At 45.3% G+C, this 12453-nt stretch overlaps 1 protein-coding gene across 3 annotated transcripts in view; it reads right to left on the bottom strand.

Moving 5' to 3' along the window:
* The window catches only part of LOC105739397 (translation initiation factor IF-2), a 65737-nt gene extending 53999 nt beyond the window's left edge, over positions 1-11738 (bottom strand). For all 3 annotated transcript variants that reach the window (XM_030818515.1, XM_030818521.1, XM_030818530.1), the window contains exons 1-2: positions 11140-11738; positions 2357-2474 (exon numbers count right to left, since the gene is read on the bottom strand). In XM_030818515.1, the coding sequence (XP_030674375.1) occupies positions 2357-2474; positions 11140-11576 (555 nt within the window). In that variant the 5' untranslated portion in view covers positions 11577-11738. The remainder of the gene's footprint in view (positions 1-2356; positions 2475-11139) is intronic.
* Positions 11739-12453: the final 715 nt, after the last annotated feature.

Here is a 12453-nt window from a genome sequence, read left to right as displayed (position 1 = left end):
CTCCAGCCTGGGTGACAGAGTGAGACTTCATCTCAAAAACAAAAAACAAACAAAAAATGTGTAGCACAGTCAGCCCTCTGTATCCACAGGTCCACACACAGAACCTGCTGGTATGGAGGGCCAACTGTGCTTCCTATTCTTTTTTTTTTTTTTTTAATTTGAGATGGAGTCTCACTCTGTCACCCAGGCTGGAGTGCAGTGGCGCGATCTCGGCTCACTGCAAGCTCTGCCTCCCGGGTTCACGCCATTCTCCTGCCTCAGCCTCCTGAGTAGCTGGGACTACAGGCGCCCGCCACCATGCCTGGCTAATTTTTTGTATTTTTAGTAGAGAAGGGGTTTCACCATGTTAGCCAGGATGGTCTCCATCTCCTGACCTCATGATCTGCCCGCCTCGGCCTCCCAAAGTGCTGGGATTACAGGCGTGAGCCACCACGCCCAGCCACTTCCTATTCTTTATGGTATCAAATTCAAACTCCTTGGCTTGCTAGTCAAACTCCCACCACCACTGAAATCTGGTTAACCAACCTGTCCAATATAATCTCTCTGCACTCCTCCAAATAATGTTCAAGTTGCACCTACGTGCTCCCTGGTCCTTCTCACACCTGTGTGCCTGGAAACACCACCCACCTTCTTTTCTCTCATCTGAATCTACTAGAGCCCCAGGGGCAGGTCTCATAGTCTTCCCTGACTTGGGTTTTTTTGGCACTGACTACTGGGCATTCATGATGGGACCTGCCCCTGGGGCTCTAGTATTTGGTGTTACAGGGAGGAACACAGTTTTGATTCCCCAAACAGAACAAAGGATCCTTGAGGGCAACTGTCTGTTGTCTTTTCATGTCTCCCCCAACCAGGCATTAAAACATGCATAAAAATTCCTGCTGACGGGCTCATGTGAAGTTACAAGCTACAATTTGGTGAAAATGCCCCCAAATATTTCCTCTATTTCCCAAGGAAAGGAAAAGAAAGATATAGAAATTAAATTAAAGACAAACTTAAATCATTTCCATTTCTGCATGCTTGGTCTGTGTGGGAAAAAAAAAATCATTTCATCTCTGTCTCCAATGCAGACTTGACAAGTTGAGAAACTCCCTAAAAACAATGCATACAAAAAAAAAAAATCATACCAATTAGTCTCACTTAAAGGTTTCAGGAAGGAAAACACAGTTAAACTGAAAACGGTTAACTGGTGTTTAAAAAAAAGAAACCAGCCCGGAAATGTTTTTAGGACTGCGTCTATCGAAGTCCCTTAGGGACTGATTTGTCCTTCAATACATTCTTCATAGCACCTGCTTTCACCAAAACCCAGCAGCCCAACGCTAGAGCTTTGTGAGTGAGATGCAGAGTGGAACTGGACATGGAGCTACACAGCTCTGAATCATGTTCCCCAACAGCAAACAACAGCCACATGAAGGATTCCTGGCAGTGCCCTGTGGCCACTACGGTGGGCCATGGAAAGCCATACAAACAGCAGATGGCATCTTGCAGCCCCAGCTTCTCCTTCTGCCTCGTTCCTCTCTCTGTCCATGCCTCTGCTTCCCCACTGGCCCACTGGCCAAATACACTCAGAAAAAAGTCCTTGCACAAGCCTCCACCCAAATTAATTCCACATTCTTTCAAGAGAGGCCTTGAAAGGTACTGAAATTCAGGGAAGCTCTTCACTAGACCCCTCACTGGAATGCCAAGAAGTGATGTAGTGGCCCTTGACATAAGGGCTTATTCCCATTAATGAAACTGAGATTATTTTATTCTAAGCACAAAGCTAACAAATGTGATCAAAATAGAAAATAAACAATCCTTATTCAAGTGCTCAGAATGCAGCACAAATAGGATCTTGGGATAAATAAGATAGAGCTGTAAAATTAATAGGGGTGAGAAGAGGGGAGGGTCAGCGGGAGAAGTCCACCAACGGGCTGCAAGGCCTGCGCAGGTGGACAGAAGCCCTGGGTTCTGAGGGGCCAGACATGGCAGTGCAGAATAGTCCACCCTAGGAGGGACTGGAAGAAGGACTGCGGGGTCCCCGCAAAGAACCTCACACTCCCAGCTTGCCACGCACTTGTTGAACTATTCTGGGTGGACACTTCCTACCTCGATGGCAAAGGGGACAGGCCCAAGATGCAGAAGGGAAGGGAAGTCACACTTACAATGCAGAGGATGCGCCCTTGTCCCTCATACTCTCTGAAACATTCCAGGAATAATTCTGGTTTCACTGCAATTGTTTGTTGTTTTTGTAAATAAACCGCAAAAATCAGCAAATGGCCTCAAAATCGAACACATGTGATTTACACCAATTCATATACCAAAACACAAATAATGCAGAAAAAATAAGAGAAAAACTCCGGTCAGGCTCTCCACTCACCCATGGCTGGTGGCTGGCATTCAACTCTCCAGCAGCCAGGGAGTCCATTTTCTTGTTTCGCTGCTGGCCATCCTCAGGACTGCCGTGGGGGTTGGGGGCGGCCAGGGTGTGCTGCCACCTGCAGGCCAAACAAGGAAAAAACATAAGCAACGGCCCCAATCATCCGCCTGAAGCCCCTCCTGTATCCTCAGGCAGCTGGAAGACCTGGATCCCCGTCGTGGGACAAGAGCCAGGAGCACTCACCCAGTGCCAACACCTGCTGTGCCACAAACAGTTTCTGCTTGGGATCCCAACACAGGCAGCAGAGTCAGCAAAAACTCTAAGATATCAAGAAGTCAAGCATTTCTTAACTCAGCAGCAAACTCTTACACAGGGCTGTGGTTACCAGACACTGCTCTAAATAGCTTACACGTGTTTACTTATTTCATCCTCACAACAACGGGTGAATATTTTAGGTCTCTGCCAATTTGCCTGATTACCGAATTAGGTTGAATCATTAAAATGAATAACTTGATAATACCCAATTTCAAAGAGGGGTCACATATGAAAACTCTGTGAGAGATTCTCAGCATCTTGCAGACATTCATTCCCTAAATATTCATTGAGTGTTTGTTATGGACAAGACACTGCTCTAGGACCTGGGAAGAGAGGAGCGAACACACAAGACAAAGTCCCTGCTCTCACGAAGCTTCTGTTCCAGTGCAGGGAGGCAGCAATAGAAAAGGGGACAAATGCCATGCAGAAGAAAAAGCAGGGAAAAAGAGATAGAGCATGATGACAATGCTGTTAATACCCATTCATTTATTCACTTATTTCCAAGGACTTACTAACCATGTCATTTCTTGCCCACAGCTGCATGCCAGGCCCTATGCCAAGGATGAAATTGTGGGTAAGAAATAGACATGGTCTCTGCCTGTATGGAGTACTTACATAAGAGGAACATTTATTATTAGTCAAATAATCACCTAAATAAATGCAAAGATGTTAATCTGTGATAGATGTGATAGCAGAATTGCATGTAGTCCTTCTGAGAGCATCTCAAGGAGGCCTGACCTTGTCTAAGGGGAGGCCTGAGATGGAGTGTGGGGAGGAGCAATGTGTTAGTCCTTTTTGCATTGCTGTAAAGGAATATCTGAGGCTGGGTAATTTATAAAGAAAAGAGGTTTAAGGTGGGGTGCAGTGGCTCACACCTGTAATCCCAGCACTTTGGGAGGCTGAGGCTTGTGGATCACCTGAGGTCAGGAGTTCGGGACCAACTTGGGCAACATGGTGAAACCTTGTCTCTACTAAAAACACAAAAGTTAGCTGGGTGTGGTGGTGCATGCCTGTAATCCCACCTAGTTGGGAGGCTGAGGCAGGAGAATTGCTTGAACTGGGGAGACAGAGGTTGCAGTGAGCCAAGATCGCACTCCAGCCTGGGTGACAGAGCGAGACTCCGTCTCAAAAAAAGAAAAAGAAAAGAAAAGAGGTTTGGCTCACAGTTCTGCAGACTGTACAAGCATGGCACCAGCATCTGCTTGGCTTCTGGTCAGGCCTCAGGATGCTTACAATCATGGTGAAAGGTAAAGGGGGAGCTGGCATGTCACATGGCACAAGAAGGAGCAAGAAAGGGGAGGAGGTGCCAAGCCTCCTTTAAACAACCAGCTCTTGCCTGAACACAGAAAGAACTCACTCATTACCTGGGGGAGGGCACCAAACCATTCATAGTGATCCAGCCCCATGACGCAAACACCTCCCATCAGGCCCCACCTCCAATGCTGGTGATCACATTTCAACATGAGATTTGGAAGAGACATCCATCCAAACCATATCAAGCAGTGTCCCTGTCAAAAGCACACCCTGTGCATAGGCTGGATCGTGGGTAGTTGGCAGGGACAGGAGGCAGGGTGAAGCTGGAGACGCAGTATAGGCAACCCTTGCATGACACTCCCAGCCACAAGAGGAGTTCAAGCCTTAACCCTGGAGAACCGGAGCACCACACAAGGGTCTTAGGCAGAGGAGTAATGCATTTAGATGTGTGCTTTTACAAGATTATCTATGTAGGCTGAGTAATGGCCCTGCCAAAGATGTCTATGTGTGAATCCCTGGAGGCTGTGCATATGTTCCCCTATATGGCAAAAGGGACATTGTAGATGTGATTGAGTTAAGGGTCCTGAGAACTGGAGATTATCCAGGTGAGCCCAACGTAATCACAAGTGTCCTTATAAGAGGGAGGCAGGGGGAGATCTGACTTCAGATGAGGAACCTCAGAATGATGTGGCACGAGAAAGACTTGGCTTCGAAGAGGAGGAAGAGGCCCTGAGCCAGGGAATGCAGTGGCCTCTAGAAGCTAGAAAAAGCAACAAAATGATTCTCCTCTAGAGCCTCCAGAAGGAACGCAGCCCTGCTAAAGCCTTAATTTCTGGACTTCTAAAATAGTGAATTTGTGTTGTTTTAAGGCACTGATTTTCTGGTAATTTGTTACAGCAGCAATAGGAGAATAGGACATATCAGCTGCTGTGAAAAACCAGACTGGACGTAAGGGCAAGGGGAGGCAGGGACCAGCTAGAGGCCACTGCTGTGGTCCAGGCTAGAGGTGTGAGAGCTTGCACGACAGTGGTGGCAGTGGGGATGGAGAGGAGTGGTGGAGTTGAAGGACCCCAGCAGGGGAAGAGCTGGCCAGTCAAAAGTCTTGCTGCAATCTGGCAGATGTTACTGGAATGCCACAGCAGGCCTCTTTCAGGCTCAGGCCCTGGCTGGCTCGCCCTGGCTAGAGCCCAGCACCTTTACAGAAAGAGGAAGCTCACACCAGGGCTGTAGACCACTCCCAGGCAGACGCACCATTTACTCACTTAACCTGCCAACCCCATTCCCACAAAAAAGTTCAAGAGTCTCCAGGAACAAGCCCTAAGAAAGAACATGTGGGGAATTTTTACTAGGCAAAAGGTAGCAATTATTTCTGCCAAGCATTAAGCCTTGCAGCGAACCTTTTTTTTTTTTTTTCCGTGAACAGAGATTTTGTAATTCTGGAAGAGAGGTGTCCAGATTTAAATATACACACGTCCAACACAGGTGATGCAGAACCATGATTAAATCCAACATCTAAAAACTTTATGGTCAGTAGAAAATGCAGAAATTAAAGAAAGACTAAACAAGAAACTAGGAGACTCAGCGTCTACTCTATTCTTGCTTAATAATCCAAACCTACTTAAAAAATGGGATCTTAATTTGGTCCTGTTTAATGGAGCTGTCAAGAAGAAAAAGCAATAAAAATTATTTGAGAGAATTTTAGAAACATTCTCCTATTCTACTCCAAAAATATAAATATGCACACTCCAAAACCAAGTACCTTGGATTGTACTGAGAGACGACAATGACGTCTTAACGGTACTATTTCCCCATGATGTTGCAGCAGGCCACAGGGACCTAACTGAATTGTAAGAATGTGAAAGGACCCAAGAATGCCTGCAGATGACAAAATACCAGGTAGTCCTGGCAGTGTAGGAGCATGTTAATTTAAAAATATATATATATTTTTTTCTGGTGACAAAAGTGACATATGTCTATTATTGGAAAACACAAACAACTCCTGTAGTCCAGTGATCCAGAGATAACCCATTTGGAAATATTTTCTTCCAGTCTTTTTTCCCCATTGATTTCAGCACAGGCGCACACACACATACATACACACATACACACACACACACTCCCATACTTCATTTTTAACAAAATTACAATACTGTATATACTTTTATAATCAGTTTTATGTAACAGTATATAATCCTCCGTGTATTAAATATAGTTTTTCATAATGCCAGTATTCCATCATATGAAAGTACAAAAATCACTTAATCAATCCCTAATTGCTGAACAACTGAGTAGTTTCTAACTTTATGGTAACATAAGTCATTGGGAGGAACCTCCTCATCTATGGGAATATCCCTAGATATAAATCTGTGTCTATATCTCTGATTATTTCCTTAGAGTCCTATTTCCTACATCCATGCATTGCCATTACTATTTTGCTATAATTAATTACCATCTGTAATATACTTAACATTTTTCTTTAAATCAACTCATTTCTGTCCTTAAACAAATGTATTTTAAAAGCAAACCTGACTGGGTGTGGTGGCTCACACCTGTAATCCTAGCACTTTGGGAGACCAAGGCAGGCGGATTGCCTGAGCTCAGGAGTTCAAGACCAGCCTGGGCAACATGGCGAAACCCCGTCTGTACTAAAAATACAAAAAATCAGCCAGGTATGGTGGTGCGTGCCTGTAGTCCCAGCTACTCAGGAGGCTGAGGCACGAGAATCGCTTGAACCTATGAAGCAGAAGTTGCAGTGAGCCAAGATCGTGCCACTGCACTCTAGCCTGGACAACAGGACAAGACTCTGTCTCCAAAAAAAAAAAAAAAAAAAAAAAAAAAAGCAAACCTTATTTAAGTGGAAAACCAACATCATATGCCCTAAATGAAGGCAATCATAATGTTTTATTGGAATAAAAAAACACGGTGGTTAAAATATAGTCAAAATACTGCTACCCCTTTGCTCATTCTTTTATATAAAATGAGAGATTAGAGAGGCTTACTTAGAGAGGTGTTAAAGGTATGCTAGCACCAAGCTAAAGTTTTTTTCCTTCCCTTGATCAGAAGACTGAAAAGGAATTGAGCATGGGAATAACTTTCTCACTGTGAGTCAGTGTTAGACAATGTGGCAAATGTGTCCCAACTAGAATTACCCTGCGCCACCTGAAATAACCTCATATGAAAACACGCCTTAGGACATATTCTTGGAAGTAGAACTGGGATAAAAGGTATGGACACTTTAAGCAGCTTCTGATAACCAGAGCCCAAACACCATCCAAGTTAGTTTTACCACAGTTTCACTATGAGAGTGTCCATTTTACTTCATGTTCACAAATACTAAGTACTATAAACAAAATATTAAAATAGTTTAAAAGTTTCAGCTTTTTGGTGTAAAATATCCAGCAGCTGAATCTTCAAAGGCTATTTTCATGCTCCTCTAGCTAGTCCCCGACCCTAGGGCAGGGCTATTTTATGAACCTTTAGTTAGTGGTAAGCTTACAACAAACTGATACTGCACTTGGTTTCACCAAGCTGAAGTAAACTCTGTAAAAGATGCGGAAGTGACTTTAGCATTTGCAAATATTTCAGAATGCCTTTGTGCCAGCAAAGGTCAAACAAGGATCAGAATTGCCTGGATTCCAAAGTATACTTTTGGGAAATAAGAGACCCAGAGAAGCATTACTCAAGATACAATTCACTACGAATTTTCAGCAATTCAATGAAAAGTCTAAAAGAAATACATGTTTAAACTTTCTTATCCTGGTATAATATGCAATTGCACAAATAGGTTAGATTGTCGATTAATGCAATTGTTAATATTTCTAACGTAGAAAAAGGAAATTGTATTTTGAAGCGAGAAGAATTAACAATTGAAATTGTTCAGGTTATTTTAATAATTCCCGGGCAGATACCTATGTGTATATGTGCCTGTGAGGAAAAGGTGAGGAAAAAGAGACGTGAAAAAACATCCTTATGTAATCCCAGCACTTTGGGAGGCTGAGGCGGGTGGATCACTAGGTCAAGAGATTGAGACCATCCTGACCAACACGGTGAAACCCCATCTCTGCTAAAAATACAAAAATTAGCTGGGCGTGGTGGTGCACATCTGTAGTCCCAGCTACTCGGGAGGCTGAGACAGGTGAAGTGCTTGAACCCGGGAGGTGGAGGTTGCAAAGAGCCGAGATTGTACCACTGCACTCCAGCCTGGGTGACAGAGTGAGACTCTGTCTCAAAAACAAAAACAAAAACAAAAACAAAAAAAAAGATTTATTATGTTTGGAAGGAGGTTATAGGTTCTGATTAATTTTTGCCAGAGACGAAAATACAAGTTTATCTAAGCTTAAGAACTAAATGATGGCCTATTGTAAGATATAGAACTTCCAACTCACTGAATAAAAAGAAGGAAAGAAGAAACACGGGACAAATACACTTTGATGAATCCATAGGGTCACAAGGAAAAAAAAAAACACATGATAAATACATAGCAAAACAAGATGGCAAAAATAAGACCATATTTATCAGTGATCAAAATAAATATGAATGAATTAAATTCCATTATTAAAAGACCAAGACTTTCACCCTAAATGCCCATGAATGGAAAATGGATAAATTATGGTACGTATTCCATTTTAATGGATGTGTATGTGTGTGTGTGTGTATGTGTATGTGTGTGTATACACCACAGAAAGAGGCCCATGAGTTTCAGTTTAGAAAGTTGTAGAAAAATATTTGTATAAGCATAGGAAAGGGTCCAGAAAAACACACCAATATGATATCTGTGGTTGCCTAGAGAGGCTGAAGTGGACCTTCCTGTCTCACTTTACAAATGTCTGTACTGTTTGAATCTATTACAAAAGCATATGACCAAAGAAACATGAAAAAATGGAATAATAAACATAAGGGCAGAATCAGTGAAACAGAGGACATAGAGGACCAAAAAAAGGTGGTTAACAAAACCTGAAGTATTTATTTGAAAGTAGACAAACCTCTAGTGAGACTGATCAAGAATAACTGACAGATTTTTAAAAAATGAGATTACAGAAAAAGGAAGAAATGACAAATAAAACAGACATTTCAAAACGTATAAAGGAATAAACACATGATAATACATTTGAAAATACAGACGAATACATTTCTAGAAAATAAAGATTGCCAAATTTGGCACAAAAATGTGAATAACCACTTAAGAGACTCAGATAATTTTGAAACCTCTTCCCCATAGAGTTTCAGACCCAGAAGATTTTGCAAGTGCCTTCTACTAACTTCCATGGAGCAGAAAATCTCTATCTTAATGGAGTTACTTAGAAAATAGAAAAGAAGAGAAAACATTGCCCAACTTAAGGTTACTTAATTTTGAAATGTTAAATATGGACTGTACAAATAAAAATACAGGATAGTTTCCCTTATAAACATGGATGTTAAACTCCTAAATGAAATATTATCTAATCAAATGCAAAAGTGTATTACAAATACATCATGATAAACTAATTCACTACATTAGTCGATTGTGGAAGAGGTTACTAGTGCTCACCAGTCTCTCGTTCTCTTCCTCCTGGGAACACCACCAGGCTACATTTCCCAGCCACCTTACAATTAGGTGAGACCCATGAGACTAGTCCATGCCAATGGAATGTGAACGGAAGTGCATCTAATTTTCTGGCTCATGAAAACAGCAGCATTTTCTTTCTTTTCTTTCTTTTTTTTTAGATGAAGTTTAGCTCTTGTCGCCCAGGCTGGAGTGCAGTGGCGCGATCTTGGCTCACTGCAACCTCCACCTCCCAGGTTCAAGCAATTTTCCTGCCTCAGCCTCCCAAGTAGCTGGGATTACAGGCATGTGCCACAATGCCCGGCTAATTTTGTATTTTTAGTAGAGATGGGGTTTCTCCATGTTGGTCAGGCAGATCTCAAACTCCCGACTTCAGGTAATCAGCCCGCCTCGGCCTCCTGAAGTGCTGGGATTACAGGCGTGAGCCACCGTGCCCGGCAACAGCAGCATTTTCTAAAAGCAATCAGTACTCAACACCATCCTGCTGGGGTAGGGCAGCGGGGGACCCCATGTTTTAAAACTTAGGAACTTAGACCATCTTTTGTCAAATTCAGATGGTTTTTTCAAAGTTAAGATCATTCAAGTTTTGTTTCAGTAATGGGCCTTATGATCAGATCTGTGTGATTAGGCTGAATTCATTATTATTGAGACAAAAATTGAGTTAAAGGGGATTCTTGGTATTGGCCTGTAAAACCTGTCAAAACTTAAATGTAAGTTAAGTGCCTGATGATTTAGTCACTTTACTCTCAGCTCTTAGCTCTTTCACTCATCTGTCCTTGTTCTACACAACCTGCCTTATGGGTAACTTGAATACATATTTTCTCTCCTCAGGGGATGGGAACGCTCTAAGGGCAGGGGCTGTTTCCACAGCCCTGGGGTGGAACCCCCTTCCTGCATACCAAGAATGAGTTGGCTATACTTGACGAAGGGCAAAGACAAGGTGGCACGCATCTTTCATGCTTCTGCTGGCAGATGCAGTGGACTGGTAATTTCCTGGTCTGGGAAGGACTCCGTCTGTGAGTGCACCTATCCCTGACCATCTATGCTAGCCCCGGGATGGGGGCCTCAGCAGAGTGAGGCCCTGACTTCACATGGACAGGGCCAGGGCAAGGAGGCCACATCCTGACCTAGTTGCTCTCCATGCCCTTGATCAAGGGAGATGAGCTGCCAGCTTGCTCGGTCAGGGAACACTTGGAAGGCACTCCAAGTGCCCCCAGGTGCATCAGATCTAGGAAACTTACGCAAACTACATGAGGTATGGGGTGGGGCCCAGTGGGAAAAATGAGTCTGACAGGTCAGAGGGAGTAGATTGTGAGCTCAGGTTAGGCATTCTGCTCGGCATTTTACGTACACCCTCCCACTTTTGATTTTTACCAACACCCAGGGAGGTCGGTGCTCTACAAAAGGGAAAGGCGTGCTCAGGAGGCCCGACTTGCCACGGTCCCAGCTCGACCCCGGGCTGCTAGCCCCTTGGCACGCTTGTCTGAGGCCTCCCAGGTCTTCCAGCCCGGCCTGGAGGCCCAAAGCCACGAAACCCAAGGGTGCCACGTCTCAGGCCCTCCCCGCCCCCACGGCAGAACCCCCGACCCTGCCCGGGTCAAACGCCTGGCGTCGGGCCCGCCGGGTCCGCAAGGAGGAGCCCGCGAGGCGGCTGCGAAGGGGCTGCGCTTACCTCGCCCGGCGCGGGCCGCGGCCCCAGGGCCCGCGCTCCAGGCTGGCCGCCGCTGCATTCTGCGCCCCTCGCCTGAAACGGCAGCTGCGCCAGTCCTGGCCACGACCGCTTTCATTTTCCTCAACGACATCGGCAGGAAAGCGAAAGCGAAAACCTCCGGGAGGCGGGACCGGGGCCGAGCGCGCAACGAACGCGGGGCGCGCGGCGGGCGCGGGCCGGCAGCCAGAGGCGGGGGCCCCGGGCTCGGGTCTGCGCGTGGCCTGGCCCGGTGGTGCTCTGGGTGGAGCTGCGCCCGCGGAGTGCCCGAGAGCGAGTCCGCCACGCACACCTGCCTCGGCGGGACCCGGGTCCCGGCTGGGCGGGAGGCTGGGCAGGCCCGCCGCAAGTGTCCGCGGCGCCTCTGCCGACCGGGACAGGTTCCTCCATCTGCCCTTCATTCAGCGTTTACTTGGGCCTGTGGCTGGCAGCCGGCCCGGGACCTGATCGCTGGCGGCGCCTCGGGCTCTGGCCTGAGGAGACAGATGCCAGCCTGAGCAGCTGGGACCAAGCCTCTGAGGAGTCCCCATTGGAGAGGACTTGACCATGAGGTACCAGGCATCTCATCTGGGGTCAGCGGAGAACCCAAATGTCAATGACGTCGGTGATATGGGGGTCCCTTCATCCGATAGGAGAAACTGAACAGCAAGCCTATGGTTTGGACTCCCTGGTCTAAGCGGTGCCCATCAATATCTAAACATTTAGAGATTCCAGGGTTCACTGTCTGGCTGTCTCTTATTGTCAGTGATTTGGGGCAAAATATTCAAGTAGTTAGACTTAGTTACTTCCCCTGTGGGATGGGAATAATAATCATACCTACTGCCGGAATTTTAGGAATGAACAATAGAAGGAAGAAAATACTTAAAATTTTCTGTCAGCCTCTAAGTGGGTTCCTTGAGGGCAGCAACCAAGTCATTATTTACCTGGATGCTTGATAGACATTCTCTAATGGCCAGTCCATCAACTTGGAGCTATCTCCATGATAACAGGTTAGTTGTCAAAGTTTGGACAATATTATCTGGAGTTTAAAGACTGAGGAAGCCCTGCAATTTTTTTTTTGGAAGGTGTCTCAAACTTAGCCTGACAATTAGCCCCTACAATTATGCCACGGAACCAGGTTTTTGTTAGAGCGGAGCATGGCCACAACCTTTGATGGACATTCCTACAGCGGTATTCAGCGCTGGCCACTGAGGTCTGAAAATACTTTTGCAAGCATTTCTATTCACTTGCTTTTAGAAAACATTGGCAAGACACCATACTCCAAACACAATTTGCCCT

The sequence above is a fragment of the Nomascus leucogenys genome, chromosome 2, assembly GCF_006542625.1.
Source record: "Nomascus leucogenys isolate Asia chromosome 2, Asia_NLE_v1, whole genome shotgun sequence".
In the NCBI taxonomy this organism is placed as follows: domain Eukaryota; kingdom Metazoa; phylum Chordata; class Mammalia; order Primates; family Hylobatidae; genus Nomascus; species Nomascus leucogenys.
Note: the sequence above shows the minus strand (reverse complement) of the source record. Positions and strands in the feature narration are given on the sequence as shown.